Raw genomic sequence first — 19,202 nt, forward strand, 5'->3', positions numbered from 1 at the left:
ACCTCACATAAGCCCCAAATCCCGACTAAATTGCAATTTTTAGTGAATTTTATCCTTAATGTGCTATTTTTCGAAATTGCAGGACTTCATTGTCAATTTGAATTCCAATTTAACTAAATTGTCAATTCTCGAGATCAAAAATATAATTTTTCCCGATAAATATATAAGTTGCATGCATCTTACACTAATAAAAGACAAGTTTTGTGAGATAAAAATATAAAAATTAAAATGTATCATAAATTTGGTCACGAAATCATTGATATTATATATATATATATATATATATATATATATATATTTATAATACTTTTTTATAATGATCCATAACTTATTTTCTTTTGGTATAACATAAACTAACAAATAATTCATATCTTTATATTAATTATTTTTTAATCATAAATAAAATTATTTATAATCATATCATATAATATTTTTATTTATTTTATCATATGCGTATATTTGAATATGTGCAACATATTTATATCTTTTTTAACATTCATTAATTCAACCAATATATCAATATATTAAAAATATTACACAAAAAATTACAATAACTCAATTAAATGATTATAAACAAGTTACAAATATTCACACAAAATCAGATAAATATCCACATATTCGGTGAGTCTTGGACCCATAACCTCGAACTTATCTATGAGATTTCAGTTTCAATGTCGACCAGCAAGCTAAAAATTTGATTATCAATATATATTGTGTTTTCGAAAGAGGTAAATTTGTAAGAAAAATATTTTCAAACATGAATAATTGTAATTAATTTATTTCAAATAATAATACTTCTCATTTTTCACTCAAAAAAAAAAATAAATAAAAGTTGGTCAAACCTCCTCCTGTGACATTTCCTATTTGGGGCAAGCAGCAATTTGTGCGAGATACATAAGAGGTGCTCGCCTCCCATGTTTATCTACAAATCATAAATTAAATTCCTAAATAAATAAATTTTAGTGAGCACACATTAAACTCGGTTTTTGCTTTTTTTTTAAAAAAAAATAAATAAATAAATAATAGCATTTTTTTAAATTTAAATATATTTGTTATTCTGTAATTTTGACATTTTGGTGTTTTTATCCTTTATCTTTTTAGGATCGCAAAAGAGTGCAATAACTTTTTGATATTTCATAATTTTAGTCCTTTCAGTACTGAATTTTGCACAAGTCGTCGGAATAAATGATGGGCTGTGTCACATGAATCATTTAAATTAGTTCTTTTGTTCTAACTGATTCACTCTTTGCTAACATGAACGAAAATATAAAAAAAATAATAATAACGTGGCACATAATTTATTTCTACAACTTTTGCAAATTTCGGCACTGAAATTGGAAAACATCAAAAAATTACTAGATTCTTTTGCATCCATTAGAAAGATAAAGAATAAGAATGCCAAATCTTCTAGGAGCATATGATTTATTCCAACAATATTTGTAAAATTCAGAACCGAAATGATCAAAATCGTGAAATGTGAAAAAGTTACGGAACTCTTTTAAATTATAAAAAAATAAAAAATAAAAACAAGTATAAATATTATCCAACCAAAAATATATTTAAGCTATTTCTTTAATAATTTCACTATCTTTTTTTTTTTTTGGCCCAATAAAGCTAGGCTTTAGATCTGGACCCTTGGCCTATATGCCCATTATTATTATTATTTTTTTATGAGGGATTATTTGATTATCGAAAAAATTATATAAATACCCCTTAAAAGGAAGGAACTATCACAACTCCATGTGAAAGACCTGCGCCCTCCTGATTCGGGTTGGGATTCTTGACCTGCTCTAACAACCCGATCCAGATGACCCCGTTTCTTTAATCCGTTGATTCACTTGACAATACATAAGGCGAGATCACAACACGTTGCACGTGCAAGTAGATTCTTTCAGACCCTATAAATACACTATTTATGCCTCATTTATGATAAGACATTTATTACATCCAAGCTCTCATTAATTACATTCAAACTGCATTTTTCTATTTCGTCCTCAATATTGATTTTATCATCTCGAGCGTCTTCAAAATTGTTTGTCTTGCAGATCAAAATATTGTTAATGGATGCGATGCATTCTTGAAAGAAGTTGACAAGTTTTATAGTAAAGAGTATTCAAGTATACACCTGTACTAGGTTGTTTAAGGCGTGAGGGGCAACGAGTAACTTTTTATCATTATTATTACATTGAGAATTTTCTTGTTGAAATCAATACTAGATTTAGTGAGATTCTACATAACTACTCAGATGAATATCATGTTTTGACTCAAGAAACTCCTTTGTCAAATTCGATCATGACATGCTCATTTGCCAGAGTTATTTTGATTGAAAGACCAGTTTGAAATATATATTTTAATATGTTGCAAAGTTTTGTGTTTTCAAATTGTCACGATCTTTCAAATCTTGTTGTCAAGATAGTTGAAACTAGAAAATACGTGAATTTTCATTGGTGCATTGCATTATTGAATTAGCATTGATATTACTAATTGCAACATCCGTAGAAAGAGCTTTTGCAGCAATAAATATCATAAAATCGAGTCGCGAAATAAAATTGATGGGGAATGACTAATGATATAATGATTTGTTATATTTGGCGGGAGACGTTTGTTAATATCATTGATAAAGTGAATTTGCAATATTTCCAGAATATGCAATCGTACATTTCAACTCGTCCCTCGTTATTGGAGTAATAGTTATACAAATGAATTCTTTTTTTGTCATAATATGTATTTGATTTACAAAAATTATTATCGCCACTGATCTACATCTAATATATACACGTACATACTGATACTACGCTGAAATAGCAGCTTTTATTATTATTATTACTACTATATACATATATATTAACAATTTCTTTTTGAATTCTCGGTTTTCTAATATTTGGACTTTCACTGAAGTTCTAATTTTTTCTTAATATTAATTTAACTAAAATTAGGATAAACTGCGACAAACTCTCGTAAAATTTATCTTAATTATAATACCCTTTACTGTTTGAAAACTTACGAAGACTCCAAAATTTATTACCTTCTTACAAATAACCCCCTTTGTGACAACCTATTATAGAAAATATATATTAAACGGCTGTTAATTGTAAAAAAAATATTTATAATTTTTCAAACACCCATGAAATTTTTATAAGAATAAATTACGATTTCTCTTAAAATTTAGCATAATTATGAATACCCTTTCATTATTTATAAAATATAAATATTCTCTAATGTTTGATAAATTATATAATCCTTGAATAAAGGTATAAAATTATCAATTTAACCATTATTACATTTTTTATTTTTTTTAAAAAAAATAAAAACTTACAAAAAAATTGCACAAAATGGAAGAAATTTCTTTTAAAAATTATAAGAAGAGTTATTCCACTTATCCATAAAAAACATAAAAAATTTAAATAATAACTAGAATTATAATTTTTAATCCACATTGGCATTTTGATCAATTCATCCTAAAAAAGAAACAAGAACCTAAACAATGGAGCTAATTATTAGACGGACATTAAAATCACACAAGTATTGATAATTTTCCAAACATTTATGCACACCCCTAATTATTGTAATTTGTCATTCTTGCATCAAATCAACTACAAATGAATCACTCTTTCAACATGTCATCTTCCCCCGTTCATGCTAAACAATGACAATCTCAAATACAAATCAACCACACAAAAATATAATGTAAAAAGGGTAACCATTTCGAACATCGCACATCTCTAAATTTGCATAAAATGCCATGCAAAGAAAATTAAAACTCAACCCTAGTAGTATCTTCCTCTCTCAAACTCAATTTCCAGATTCAACATATGAATCAGCTGCTGTTCAATACAACAGGAAACAGATTGCTCGCTCGTATATCAGCTTCGACTCTGACGAGCAGGATAATTGCATACTTATTCCTATGAGTAACCGCATAGAATGTTTATAACACAAAAACCAATATTTCTTTTACATCATATCAGACGCACCAACATACAAGATTTTCTTGAAGAGAAAAAGCCTTTTAGTCTTACTTCTCTGGCGCCGACTGCCGTGATCGCACATTCAAAACAGAGCAGATATCACCCTGTGCTGCCTCCCACTCCAAGCGTGTGTGTGTCCTTTGAGTAAGTCTGTCGCGTCAACTCGCTCAAGTGGTTAAGCAATTCCTTCTAAAAAATGCCAGTTGTTGCCAAAAAAAAATAAAAAATAAAAAATAAAAAATAAATTGATGAAACAAGTATTAGAGGAAATTGCAGTTCATAACAAACTGATGAGTTTGTACATTATTAGGATCACGACAACACTTGCAAGCCCCTTCAATATATGCTCGCTAAGAGGAGACAGAATTAAGATAAAGAGTGTTTAGAAGCATTACTGTACAACTGATGTCTAACCTCTCAAAGTTCTTAAGAGCAATCTTATTGAACTGCCAAGCGCTGAAGGTGGTCTAAGAAGACCTCAAAGCTGACATCATCAGTGAAGATGACATCACCTCCAGGAGCCACACCATCTGAATTATAAGTAGCTGACGGATTCAATTTTGCTAGCAGAAAACGGGCCTGGACATTTTATAACGTTATTTCATATTATGGAATGATCTGCAGATATGTAAAAAACCTAAAAGCAATTAAGTTCAATGTATATCAGAAACTACTATACTACAACATTTTCATGTTCCAACTAACAGAATGAAGCCATCTCAGGCCGTTATCGCCACTGTAAACCTTAAACTCTCTCTCGGAAGAGGGATTCACAAGCAATTTTTCTTGTTTTGCAAGTACTTCTGGTACTCTTCACTGTTAGTCCTCACTCCCCGCCCCCGGCCTAATGGAATTCATTTGTAATATGAACGAACAAATTATGACATCTCAAACAACAGGCAGAAATTGGAAGATTACCAATATTATTTTTAAATAAAATAAAGTTGGGTCTATGATCCTTCACACTATTGAGGAGGAGTTTTTTACAAGCCCACTCAAAATGCAAGTATGTTTCAACAAAGGGCAAAACCTGGCACCTGTTTATGGTGACAGTGGAAAGGGGGAGAAGAGATAATGGAAAAGAGAAAGGGAGCACAGAGTTCTAGGGAATTTAGATAAAGGACAAAACCTGGCACCTGTTTATGGCAGGATTAACCACAAAAATAGTGTGCTTGCCTTATGGAGGAACAATTCAGGAGCATTAGTACAGTTTGGCATGGAACTGCTAATGCCCTCAAAACCACAAATAGATTGCATTAAGACCTTCAAAATGACTCCATTCTTCTGATGTTTGAGTACACTTTTTCAAGGTATCTCTACACAGAGTAGCTCTAGAAAGGTCTCATTTTAAATCCAAATGGAGGTACTAAACAAAGTTTGAAACTACATAATCTAAATCCCATGCAAGAAAATTCTTTAAAAGGGAATACATATAATACCATTAATTCAGAGCATGGAGTTTAAAATGCTGGTTGCAACTATGAAAAATTTACTAAAGAGTGTAAAGTTTGGTAAGTTAAATCGATTGCAGAGTCACAAGTAACAGCAAAATAAGGCATGCAAACAAAGCAGCAATGCAGAGAGATGTTGATTATGCCTATAACAGCTCTTTACAAGAACCGAGAATTAAAGACCTGAGAACCATGCTGATCACAGATTACAAGGCGAGGCACTGGAAATCTCTCTCTTATTATGGCATCCGCATCATCACGTGGAGCTTGTAGCAAGTGAGCGAAAGCCTGCAAGAAGAGAAAAATTGATAAAATAACTATCAACTTGAGCAAAAATACGACTGATTAAATGCCTAGACCTAGACTTTGCCAGGAACTTAACTACGTTCAACAAAAATGAGACAATCGACCAGTTTGTGGCTCTGGAAAAGAAGGAACCGGATCATGAATGATTTAAGGCTGCATTACGTAATTTTAAGCATGATTCACGTGCTCTTCTTGAAATGGACACGGTACCAAATTCTTTAATGTTATATTCTTAATCAAAGAAACAGGGACATGTATGTAAATATACAGAGAGAGAGAAAGACAGGAATTGGATCATGTTGAGGGATGTTTAATACTAGTGGTTACCTATGTGCTGGCATTCCATAATTTCCAACAGAGAACAGCGACGTCACCAACACTTACTTCGAGTTCCCACTATAGTCGAGTTGCATATACATGTATGTAAGCAGACGGCTATTGTCACTGAGCAACAGAATTACCTGATGTTCGGGCAGTTCATGATATCCAGCTTTTCGCCATTGAGCAATAGTAGACCCATGAAATACAACAATAGTGAAATATGAATCCAGAAGGAGGATCCTATCAGCAGCAATGGAAGCCACATCAAGAAGAGCAGGTTCTGGTCCAGATTGGAAAGAGTAGGAGATCAAGGAAGGTTGAATCATGACAACCGAATTAGCAATGTTTTCTCTGTTTAGAATCATCCTAAAGTATGCTGTCTCATCAGGGCTATTGTTGAAGACCTGAATAAAAAGGATAAGAACAAGGCAAGGTTTAACCTCCCAAACACAACAGTCTACGAAGTTGTAGTGCTGAGAATTGCAACGAAGATACTTTCTAATTTGTTTCATCAATTGTAAAAGTTATCTTCATGGCGTTGCATATATTTGAAGTGGATCTCATTTTATTTCAGAACTTCTACTTGATTATAGGAAAGGAAATAGTTTTTACAGTTTTACCTGGACGAATTGTGAACGGCGTAGATGGAACATGAACTGCGGAAATATTGATAATCTAGGGGATAAACTGAAAGAAGATGGGCTGTCCTTCTGGTATTCCCCAAATTGTGAACAAATATGTATCAACGATTTATCCAGCCATCTTATAGGGTCAAATTCTGCCTGCAGAATACATCAACTTTTAAATAATAAAATATTCACAATGTAGGGACAGCAAAGTAAAGAAAGCAAATATCAAGAACCATATAGAAGACAACAGAATATGCCCATGCTTACCACATAATCACAACTAAATCAAGGGAGAGAGAAGATATAAGCTATATTCTTCTACCCAGCACAATAGCTAATGAGAATAAAGCTCAGTGCAACTTTTGAGCTGATAATTAGAAAACTCCAAGACTATGCTTACATAACTCTTAAATAATTATATGCTTGAGATCCAGTAGTTACTAAGAGGTTGGAGCATCAAATGCTATATTTAATATTCCGGAGAACTAAAGACAACACAGAGTCACTACTTGTACAATGATGATGCTAGAAGCAAATAGTGGTCTGAATAACACAATTGGATGACTGCCAGACTTTATATCTAATAAGACTGTAAGAACCAAATGGAATGTGCAGAGCGGAAATGATCATTTTCTTTAATATCAAACAAAATGTAAACAGGAACAAAGTGCCAGAAAATGAAAAGGAAAAGACAATGCCCACAGTCGGAACTCAACAAGCTTCATGAGAGGTGCAATGCAATCCTCCAGTAAGGAACCATGCTCTACTTATCAAGCTAGAAAATGTAGCACAAATTTTTAAACATAAATGTTCACTATCGTAGGTTTTGATTAATAATAACTTAACTTGTAATCTGTGTCTAAGGTTTGGATAAGATTTAGCCCGAAATTTACTTATAATCTTTCTTAAGACATAATCTCATTGAAATGTTATTGGAGACTAATCAAAGTCAATACAACGGCACCGACATTCATACTGTGCCAGACTTAAAAAACAAACAGAACCTCTACTTCATAATTGCTTATGCTTTTGCAGATAAAGATTGACTCTGAAACAAAGCATTTCCTAATACTGTAGCATAAGCTGTTTTCATCTTGGCCTAAAAAGGTCTAGTGTAATACCTCGGTTTCCATTTTGAAAGAAACTTGGCGTGCCATTACCACAGCAGCTGCTTCTTGGTCAAATCCAGATATTAGGTCCTGCAGAATATAACAGAATTAAATGAATTACACACAGTATGTGGCATTGAGTGAAAAGAAAGCAATATAAACTTTATGACATCTCCTTAAATAGAAAGTTAGCATAAAAAAAGGGTTTCAGGAAGAAATTTCCTCACTCCTTTAATATGTATGCAAGGGTCTACCTAACTAATAATTCTGCACCATGCCAAATTTACGGATGAAGGTGAATCTAAGGGACTTACTAGATATTACCAACTAATTTTACAAGTGTACTTAAGTAAGGGGAGAAGATTGAAGGAAAAAAATTCTTCTCTTGCCTCATTCTTGGAATGAAAGCAATCCAGATTGTGAATGGGATTGGGGAAAAAAGCCTGAAGGAGATACTGAAAACAGCTGCCAAAACTAGTATCAAATATAACTACATATACTGCTCTGTTTTCCAACACTACCTAACCTAATTAAGTTGGTTATTCCTAATCTGTTACTGATAAGCATAAATTCTTACACCAAAAACTTGCACTAAGTCTCCATTCATAAAAAATAATCTTCTGAGAAGGACAATACGATGGATAAACTAAAGGTGCAATTTCATGAAACATCAGCGAGGATACAAGAAAATCATTACACAAGAAACAAGAAAGGTGCTTGCCTCTTTGATTCCAGGTCCAGCAACCCATCTTCTGGAGAGAGTAGTAGCACGAAGCCTCATTTGTCCACTACCATGCTGATAACTGGAGAAGAATATTTCTGAAATTTAGAAAAACTCCACACTGAAAAGGTGTATGAATAATCAAAGTGTGCTCAAAGGTTGGAGAAGTAAAAAAAGTTAGATGCCTACTAAGTTAGAAACTGGAAAAAGAACTGGTTGTTAGCTGATTGAGCAATAATATCTGGGTTCTCTTTCTTGATAACATCAAATATTATACACAAAGAAGTAGTTTTGTCAAGGCCACACAACTTCCATGCCGTGGTATTTCCTTGGCCAATGACAGTTTCAGAGCACAAAGGACCTTTCTGCACAAAGCTAGAAATTGTTAGAAATCAACCAGATGTATAGCAGATAGGGTCCATCATAAGGTAAAGAGATCATACCTTGTCAAGTGATGCACAAGGACCAATAATTCCCTGAATTTTGATATCCTTTGAGCAGTTAATCTCAAATATACCACTGCACAAAGTAAATGACTTAGCTGACCTCCTAAGTCCTAAATAGTCAAGCAAAAATTGATCTAGAGAAGCATCATGCCCTCTGACTCTATGAAAGTCACACAATCACAAAGCCATAGAGTGCAAATTTCAAAATGGTCAAGAACTTCCATTTAAGGAAAGCTGTGGCAGTATGTATGCATAGATAAAGTATTCTCAAAGGTTGGAGAAGTAAAAGATTTAGTTGTAAACTAGTATATCCTTAACCAATTTCAGCAGATTATCTGGAAAGAAATGCTAAAAAAGAAGACAAAAGCCCATCCAAACCTTACTTTGATGACAGTCCCAGATCATTATCACCAGACTGAAAAACACGTCTTAAAGAGTCCTTGAAAACCGAATGGCCAAAACTTTCAGCTAGAACAACAAGCCCTCCAGTTTTTTCAATTGCTACTTTAAGCTCAGCAACTCCAACCTGGTAAAACCATGCATTAAAAAGCATGCGGATTGCTGTTAACAAGCGCATAAGAGACTGAGTAGGCATATAATAAATCAATCCAGCTCAGGAGGCTCACAAACCCACATCCAGCCTGTCGAGCTCAAGCTCAAGCTCAAACTCAAGGCAAGAGCTCAAGCTCAAATATAGATGTCGGAGAGCTCATGGCCTCCAGTTATTTCTAAAATAGGTTCTTACATGTCATAGATGTTGGATTAATAAATAAAAGAAGAATTTAAAAGATTAATAGTAGATATTTTTCGCCCTACTGCAGACAAACTAACTTTGCCCTCACACAATCATCCTATTGGTCTCTCAGTCAGTGCCTCCACAACACCACAGGGCAGTCTCACCAGTCACCACTACCTACCATTGCCGGCAGCACTACATCATAACCAGTCCTCGATGTAAAATAATCTTCTGCCTATTCATCTGTTAGCCAACAAACCTCATCAGCAATAAGCATCCCCCACCATTTCTCATCCATTACCAGATCAGCTGGCCCCGTCATTTCTAACCCATGTATCAAAACAAACTACACCAGCCCACCACCACCCTTCAACTCCATCTACGGCCACACTAGATCTGGTCATTTTTATTTCTTCTCATTGTTTTGGTTCGGGTAAGGGGAAAAAGTAAAGCGGAGTCTTTCTTAATTAGGAAAAGATCCGTAAATAATCTCAAATACTAGAGAAAGCTCATGTTGAAAACTTGATCATTCAAGTCCAACCCCAAGCTCTATGAGGAGGAGCATTACATTAAAAAAAGTTCCAGGAATCCAAAGAAAGTCCTACCTTATCTAATTTGCACCAAAAGAGTTAAAAATGTAGCCCATCCTTTCCTCATCATACAAACTTATTGTTAGAAAGTTCATAAGCATAGTGGTACAACCATAAACATGCAAGATATATTTAGAAAATCCTATAATAATATCAAAATGTTTTCTTAAAGCAATTATGAGTTGTTTAAAGAGCTTATGATCTTTAAAATTACGTAAATAACGAAGCTCATGCTAGAAATATACCAACTGTACTACCTTATGTATGTATGGGTCCAATCAGTTGTTTATCCTTAGCTCAGTTGCGTCTTTTACCTATATCTGAGGTCTCATGGGGAGGAAAGAAATTAATTCAAGGGTGCAGGGCAAGCACTTTATTTTCATTGTGAATATATGTTTCACACTGCTACATCATGCTTTCAATACTCAAACTAGTTTCATATGAATCCTCTTCCTATTCTAGCACGGAAGATCACTGCATGCATGAAGGGAAAATCACATTTTAACAATATATTCAGTAATTCTATTATTTTTGTCTAACATGCAATATATAGGTATCAGTACCTGATCAAGTGCACAAGCAAAAACATCTAGCACATGTCCCTGATGAACAAGTTGCTTTGAAAGTGCTTCGTAGAACTTCACAGCTTTGTGATAGTGAGGAACAGAATCTTTGTCCAGATCCTTGTGTGAACGAATAGGTTCAGACAGATTTTTAGACACAATCTGCAAATCAGAGTAGAGTTGTTTCAGCAAAATCTTATCACTATCGAAATCAGTTCTGCTTCTCATTCAAAGTACATTTTATAGGTCAATACCCAAACAATTTGTCGGCCTTGGTAGCCATAGGGCAAAAAGAGCATCTTTCAGAAATTGCAAAGCAATGGGGTAAGATATTATTTTTCCAGTTAAATAGGACAAAATCAAAACCAATGCGCTAAGTCCTTAGTAAAATGGATAATCAAGGGACCTGTTAACGAGATTAAACTAACAAATTGATACTTATAATAAGCAGAAACCAGATGCAACTTACTGAACATTTTGTGCTGCAGAGAATCTGAGATAAGAGTTATTATATTTATAGGTGAACATATAGCAGAGTCCTGTGAAAAAGATCTTTGTGGATCATTGTATAGTAAATTTTGGTAGCAATACTACGTCTCTCGTGATTTACATAAATCAGTTGTCATGGCTCCCCTGCTCCATCAGGACCAGGGACACATGCAAAAAGATGTAGAGTCATCAAAGTCTTCAATTGATACATGTGTTTACCAAGCAGCGAGTTTCTATAGGCATTATTTCAAGTATTACAGGAAATAATTGTCATTTTCCTGTTTCCCTATTTTGCATCAAATAGAGTCATTCTTTGGTTTGTCTTAACCTTCGGATATGTAGTAAAGGTTGAGAAATTTTGTCAGATGCAGTTGTTAGAAATGTGACATTCTGAAACTAATTCAAGAGCAGGAAAGTCAACTTACAGCGCCTGGCCCTTCTGTTGAGGGTCCACCTAAAAATGCCATAATTCTAGCACCCGAACCAGGAACACATACTCCCAATAAATGAGCAGCCAAACTCAAAGCTGTACCAGTACACCTTGCAGCACGTTGATCTGATGGCACTGGCCAAGGATCTTTCTGAAGCTCCTCTAAAATCTTGTAAACAAGGGGAGAAAAGCAAACGAAAATGTCATAAGTTGAAGATTTCATTCATCAACTAGACAAACTGAAAGGAAAAGAAACAATCATCAGTTTGAATCAAAACACACGTTAACTAGCACCATATTTGCAATAAACAGCAGTAAAGCTTATGACCAAAAGTACAAAACAAACATTTCAATCGAAACACCAAATGCGAAAAGGAAAATGGAAAAAACGTGCAGATGGTGTACCACATTGACATTTTATCAAGCATAAAACATATTACGTAGTTCTCCGTAAGCAGTAGATAAAGTTTTCAGCAACATCATACTGCAGAACCATACCGAATTTAGAACGAACTCACAATCGGATGCAGGCAACAAGAACCTCGCAACACTCTCCTGTGACAGCCCATCTCTGACTCCTGCAATGACACCCGTAGTTGGCCTCGGCCTTTTTGTAAAGAAGCCCATCTGCTCCAACAACTGATCTTTAGTGACCTCCTTTGTCCCCTTGAACACATGAACTTTTGGGAGCTGGCCAAACCCCAGCTCATGAACATGCACATATGTCCCAAAAGTAATTAATCCAATCAAACAATTCTCAGGCACCATTCCTAAGACCTGCATTCATACAAGTCCATCACACAAATTTACATGATCCAGAAATCCAAATAATTTGGAAACGAAGACTGATACAAGTTAATCTATTGTCTTGTAAAGATTAAAACTATTATATTTTGATTATGTGGACTGATTACAAAAAGATTTTGAATTTTTTAAGGCACCAACTGTATTGAAACTTTAAATACAATAATCCCCAATCAAGTTTCCAGTAGTCCACAATCAGAACAATCTCTTAATCTGTTAAGTAACAGCGCCAATAATCAGAAAACCTAGCCGGGCATCAAGTCATCAGAAAAACCGAGTCTTGAATATAAATTATTTCGATAGTTGTGCCCAACTACATTATTTAATCAACAATCAGGTTATAACAAGCTGCACCACGACACCAGCTAAGTTAAGTATCCATCCCAAGAATGACTAGCAAACCTGCAACAGAGCGGATTTCAAGAACCCTAATTCCTCCTCAATAACACAAGTGTCCACGACAAACAAGAAAACGTTACTACTCCCAGCCTGCGCCTTCTCATGTGGAGCAGTAGTCTCGTACTCAATCGTAGTGTACTGCGGGAAGAGCTCCGCCGGCAAATTCTGTTCAGAAATCGACTGGTAATGTGGCGGGAAGTGGTTACGTTGGAGGCAGAAGCTGCAGATCCAAATCTTGTTGATGGAGGAGAAATCGACGATCGAGAACGGACTGATCACCGATCGGCAGTTGCGGCACCGAAGCGGGGAATAAGGGAGAAGTGGGGTGGCAGCGGGGAGGGGTTTTAAGGGGGTGTAGACAGCGGAGATCGGGATGACGCAGTTCGCGGCGTCGGCTTTCGTCCCAGGGAGGACGTTCCACGGCATGCGGACAGAGTCTTGCGACTCCAGGTCAAGGAATTCCGCCATGTGACGAGCGGAGCTGGGTTATCAGCGGCGGTGGTATGGTGATCGGAAGTTGTCTTTACCACAGTGCAGTGATTTTGGAAACTCCGAAAATTACAGTAACTTATTATCAAATTTGTAAAATCTCTATCTATATTATTTTGTTGGACTTTGGGTGGCCCAAATGTTCTTCGTAGACCGGCCCACTAACGAAGAATGGCCCAATCCATCATAACCCCAATTTACATCTCTAAATAGGAATGACAATAGGACGGGTCTCAAGCAGATTCAGGTGTACTCAGGATCTCGCGAGCCGGATCAATTTTGAGCTCGACTCGAGCTCGAAAAATTCAAGCTCGGCTCGAGCTCAATTGTGTCTGTTTACTAGCTCGCGAACTGGTCTTATTTTTTGTGTATTTTTTTATATATTTTTAATTTTGATTTTTTTTATATATTTAATATTTGATCAATTTTATAATCAAAATTAACCATATACTATAATTATTAAGCATTATTATATATTTTATTTTGGATAATAATAAATTATAGTACTTTTATTTATACATTTAATCTTTATGCAAAACTAAATTTAATCAACAATTTAGTAAATTATAATATTTTTTTGTAATTATTTAATATGACATATATAAACTTTATGTTATATTGTAATATATATTTGTATTACGTTATACTTTTTTTAAATTGACAAGTAATACACTTATGATTTTTTATCTATTTTTGAGTTTTATATTTATATCATAAGACATACTTTGCATTATGCAATCTATTTTATTATTTAAAAATTTATGTCAAAACTTAGTGATTTTTATGAATTAATCTAAAAATAATGATAATAATAATAATAGTGATGGTTGAACAAATTTAATTACTTTAATTATTATTTTATTATATATATAATGAGATTAAAAAATTTAATTAATAATTACGATATCTTAAAATTTGGGTACTCGATTCACACCAAATTTAAATATATATAAGACCGTGTCTATTAGATCAAATATTGGACGGTTTGATTTAAGATCACATGGTCTGATTCTACGATACACCAACTTCAATGATTATTCTTATGTTTCGAATACGATATCTTGACATTCGTATATCCAATAAGTCTAAAACTTTACCAAGTGTATTTTTCTATAAGTTTGATCATATCTAACGGTCTGATCCGAATTTTGATGGTCCGATTAACCCATGTTGTTCAACAATATAAGATTATAGTTACATCAATGTAATACTAATATTTATAAATATATAAATTTACTGTAGATTGTGAATATATATTAATTTCAACTATAAATTATTTTTATATATTTCAATTACATTATTTCATATAATTGATACTTTTCTATAACTTTAAACTGTTCAGTATGATTTTTTTTTTTTTTTGCATTTTACTATTTATATTACTACTAGACTAATCAATAGTTTATATGTATATAATTAATTAGAAATTCATACTATATTTTGGTATATTTATAATACCGTATGCATTATACAATCTATTTTATTACTTATAAATTTATGTAAAAAATTGGTGATTCCCATTATTTAATCTAACAATAATAATAATATCGCATATATTATATAATCTATTTTAATACTTATACATTCATGTAAAAATTGGTGATTTCCATAATTTAATATAATAATAGTAATAATAATAATAAAAACAAAACACAAAAAAATAAAAATCAGCTTGAGCTCGAGCTCGAGCTCGAAATTACAGAATCGAGTTCGAGCTTGACTCGTTGCCACCCCTACTCACCTCCCGTTTAGTTTAGTAGAAATTGGCCGAAACCCGCTCCTCCCTGTCCTAGCCCAGCCCTCCCCATGTTGCCTCAAATTCGTTCCAAAGACATCGATTAAGATTTTCTTTTCCTTCAATTAATCATATATTATTAAAAAGAAAATAAGATTGTTGTTAATAAATTTTTAATAAGATACTAGCATTTAAAGAAACTATTTTATAAATATATATATATATATTTATAGAAATTAAAAAATAAATTCAATATATTTACAAATATTGTGCAGGTCGAGGGTCGAGAGTGGATTTTGAACAAGATCCACTTCAAACCCTGATCGACTTTGTAAAATAAAAATTCATTTATAAACTTGGGACGTTAAATTAGATTCAAGGGCGTTTGAGATCCCTAAATAAATTCAAAGAACAACATTATAAAATATCACATTTTCCATTATTTTCAAAATTCTTTAAACTTCATTATAATTTTATTCCTTGAATAAAATCATGGCACACCACTTTTGTATCTAACTAGACAGACAATCTAAAGAATAATGCTAGCTAGTAAATCTATTAAACTCATTACTACAAATCTCCCCACAAAGAACTATATACCTAACTTAAATATTAAAGAAAAAAATGAAATAAAATATTGTTGTATCTATACATGAGCTAGGGTATAATTAATCACACATCCTCTTGATTTCCATAACTCTTATCTCCTAAAACTTCGCCTTTTCTTTTCTTGAACCTCCGCTGATGGTGTTTCTCATCAAATTTTAACCGTCCAGTGTTCTTAAATTGTTGCAGTTCCGTCGGATCAATAACACACTCTGGTGGTGGCACTGGATATCTTAACCTATCATAACAATACGAGTAATAAATATGCTTCCCCCTGAACTCTTTCATAGCTAGCCTTTGTTTAGGGGTTATGCTAGCAAACTCAGAACTAGTGAGTTCATCGTCTCTATCGGAACAACTGGCGGCTACCACCTCCTCCAGTGGGTCGGTAGGACATCCGTGGAGGACGAGATCAGTAAACTCCGCCACGAAAGGGGCATATTTGTAATTTGCCCTATATTTGCCGCCAGAAGTAGCCCAATCCGAGGCATCCCAGATGGTGGCATATAATGCCATCGGTTTCGATGGGAAGTCAGCTCCCATTGCATCGTTCCGTACTATCTCCCGAATCGGAACATCGTCGATGTAGAATCTGCAGATAATTAAAAAACATACAATAAAAAATCTTGATTAAAAAACTAATCATTGATAACTGAAAAATAACTTTTATATTAAGTATTTATTTCACTACCATATCGAGCGATAATCATATATAATTTCCTATCACTAATTCAATAATTTAGTTCCATATAGTCAAATTTTGAACAAAAATGATCATAATTACCATTTCAAAATGAATTCCTTAAAGTCAAAGCATATTGGTCATAAATATTAAACAATGTAATAATAGTTTTAATTAAATTTATTTGTATGCTCCAATAACAAAGCATGGTATTGCCATGGTTCCATCATATGACTTCATCACCTAATTATGCTAAAGTTGACAAGGACAACATTTTTCTTCTTGTTCACACAAATACACAACCAAAACATTCATTAAACCAAAAGACTTTTCTATGATTCATCCAACTTTACAATCAACTTGTGCCCTTTGCATGTGACTCATTCTCAATATTTTTTCAAAATACCTACCCTACTTTTTTTTATTTTTTTTTAATTTTCCACACATGTGAATGTTGAAAACAATACATGGCTAGAACACACAATTAATTAATATACTTTCTATTTTGTAATAATAAATGCATTTTCATCCTATAATACTCAGGAGGTGACACTTTCAATCCACTTCAACTTATATTTTACAATTGAGGTCGATAATTTGAAAAAAAATAGCATATTTTTTGTTCAATTTCTACCAGAAAATGCTATTTTTGCCAGAAAAATGGTGTTGTCATGTATCAAGCACGTGCCTTTGTTTTTTCTTCTGCAAAGTGGTATTTTTTAACAAAAATTGAATGAAAGGTGTTATTCTTTTAAAAATTATTGTGCTTAATGGCAAAATTAAAATTGGAGTGGACCAAAAATGACACCCCACCCTAATTATTGGACAAAAAATACATGTGTGTTTCTCTAAATTAATATTAAGTTATGTACTCATGCCAAATGTTTAAAATCTACTATTACTTATGCATTTCTAAAATATTTTATACGATTAATATCTCTACTATAATAAATAATAAAAAAATATTTTATCATACTAATTTTTAAATATCCGTATTTACCCTTTAATTCATTTATTTACTGAAAAACAATTAGTTGGAATAGTAATTCCAATAACGCGGAATGCAGGAAAAAGGGACTCTTGTTGCATTACATATACATTGCAGCATTAATTACTGCACATATAATTATGACTGATCGCTCTTTTAATTAAATTTATATATCAATCACATGATAATTATATTACACTGATAATTTAAAAAATCGGACTCGAACCAATATTTGTTCATAGCAAGAACAATAGGGAAAAAAGGAAAATACTTACATAATATTGTTGGTGGTCCATAGTATGGTGTAACGATGGAAGTGTTTGGAGGGATCAAACCAAAGGTAATATCTCTCTTCTCTGCCTCTGCTTGTGCTTCCATTCCCATACATATTTGTCTGAAACCTCCAAGCCTTCCCTCTTATGTTCCCCAAGAACTCGAAATCTAGTTCATCATGTGTCTTCCGAAACATGTCTCCGTTTGTTGTCTGCATATATATATACACACACACATAATTAAAGATTATATATATCGCAGCAAATAAAAGTACTAACTAAAAGTTTATTATTTGAATTATGATTATTATTTGGGAAGAAGGGACCTCGAATTTGAGTGTGATATATATATATATATATATAGATAGATAGATAGATAGATGTAGATATAGATACATACGTAAAAGGCGACCACGATGCCGGCTGTGTAGTTGGAAGGTAGCTTGATTTTGGCACTGAAGAAGCCATGGCTGTATAGGTCTGAGGATTTGAACCCTGAGCCTGTATAGAGATTATGAAGATACTCAATGAAAACTGTTACAAGTTGGAATGGCAAGAAAAACCTTCAAGAATCGATAAAAAGCTAGCAGTTTCTGATAAAAAGGGATGCGTACACACACACACACGTGTTTGTGTGTGTATGGATGATCATATATATATATATAGTCATAATCACCCCCAGAAAATTGAAGATCGATAAGAAGGGCAAGAAAACTTCAAGAATCAATATTTAAAAACCACCAGTTTCTGCTAAAAGGGATGAATACACACACACGCATGTGTGTGTATGTGTGAGTGTCTGTATAAACACACGATCACAATCATAATCACCTCTATAAACTTAAAACTGATCACAGTTGGATAAGAAGGGTGGGGTAGAACTTCAAGATCAATAGAAACAGGGTTTTTGCTAAAAGAGATCGATGTGTGCACGTATACACACACACACACACATGTGTGTATATATATATATGCATGATCATAATCATCATCACCCCAAGAAACATATGAAAACAGATCAAGATGGGGAAGAAGGGCCAAAATCCTTCAAGAATCAATCAATAAAATACAGTTTCTGCTAAAAGAGATGTAACTATACACACACACACACACATACATATATATGTATGTGTGTGTGTGTGTGTGTGTAGTTGAAGATGCATGCCTGTATATTGGTTGAGATGAAGTTGCACAGAACGGCCGTCGGCGGAGGGGAAGACGTTTGATTCACCAAAGAGAGGGCTGAAGCCTTTGGTGAAAGGGGTGGCGGATATGTTGATGAAGGCGGCAGCAGCACATAGTACATGGAGAAGTAGAAATATTAGCAGACAACTTCTAAGCATATACATAATTAAAGCTACTTAGTTGCAACTATTCTTGTTTTCTCATCGCTCTTATGTACTATATATATATGTAGTGTAATGTGAAGTATATATATATATATATATATATATATATATATGTATAT

At 33.5% G+C, this 19,202-nt stretch overlaps 2 protein-coding genes across 4 annotated transcripts; both read right to left on the reverse strand.

Annotated features, from left to right (window-relative positions):
• LOC105173403 (protein transport protein SEC23) lies at window positions 3,607-13,537 on the reverse strand. Of its 3 annotated transcripts, none has more exons than XM_011095126.2 (14): window positions 12,966-13,537; window positions 12,258-12,536; window positions 11,755-11,928; window positions 10,841-11,002; window positions 9,335-9,477; window positions 8,949-9,024; window positions 8,695-8,870; window positions 8,506-8,587; window positions 7,797-7,874; window positions 6,667-6,828; window positions 6,187-6,450; window positions 5,603-5,707; window positions 4,383-4,547; window positions 3,607-4,118 (listed from the first exon to the last, which is right to left on the reverse strand). In XM_011095126.2, exons 1-13 carry the CDS (start codon window positions 13,428-13,430, stop codon window positions 4,407-4,409), a joined length of 2,307 nt encoding a protein of 768 aa, XP_011093428.1. In that variant the 5' UTR covers window positions 13,431-13,537; the 3' UTR covers window positions 3,607-4,118; window positions 4,383-4,406. The 3 variants fall into 3 exon arrangements, with proteins under 3 accessions (XP_011093428.1, XP_011093425.1, XP_011093427.1); XM_011095123.2 differs by having other exon boundaries at window positions 3,607-4,157; XM_011095125.2 differs by having other exon boundaries at window positions 3,607-4,168.
• Window positions 15,638-19,145, reverse strand: LOC105173405 (probable xyloglucan endotransglucosylase/hydrolase protein 30). Its single transcript, XM_011095127.2, has 4 exons — window positions 18,900-19,145; window positions 18,135-18,235; window positions 17,738-17,946; window positions 15,638-16,384 (listed from the first exon to the last, which is right to left on the reverse strand). Exons 1-4 carry the CDS (start codon window positions 19,081-19,083, stop codon window positions 15,859-15,861), a joined length of 1,020 nt encoding a protein of 339 aa, XP_011093429.1. The 5' UTR covers window positions 19,084-19,145; the 3' UTR covers window positions 15,638-15,858.

This window comes from Sesamum indicum, linkage group LG11, assembly GCF_000512975.1.
Source record: "Sesamum indicum cultivar Zhongzhi No. 13 linkage group LG11, S_indicum_v1.0, whole genome shotgun sequence".
In the NCBI taxonomy this organism is placed as follows: Eukaryota; Viridiplantae; Streptophyta; class Magnoliopsida; order Lamiales; family Pedaliaceae; genus Sesamum; species Sesamum indicum.

Coding starts and splice junctions, on each gene's coding strand:
- LOC105173403 (XM_011095126.2), bottom strand. CDS start 13,430: ATGGCGGAATTCCTTGACCTGGAGTCGCAAGACTCTGTCCGCATGCCG. Junction 8,871..8,948: donor CTTGTGCATCACTTGACAAG/GTATGATCTCTT, acceptor AGCTTTGTGCAG/AAAGGTCCTTTGTGCTCTGA. Junction 6,451..6,666: donor GCCGTTCACAATTCGTCCAG/GTAAAACTGTAA, acceptor CTTTTTATTCAG/GTCTTCAACAATAGCCCTGA.
- LOC105173405 (XM_011095127.2), bottom strand. CDS start 19,083: ATGTATATGCTTAGAAGTTGTCTGCTAATATTTCTACTTCTCCATGTA. Junction 18,236..18,899: donor TCATCTCAACCAATATACAG/GCATGCATCTTC, acceptor ATCTCTATACAG/GCTCAGGGTTCAAATCCTCA. Junction 16,385..17,737: donor TGGACCACCAACAATATTAT/GTAAGTATTTTC, acceptor AATTATCTGCAG/ATTCTACATCGACGATGTTC.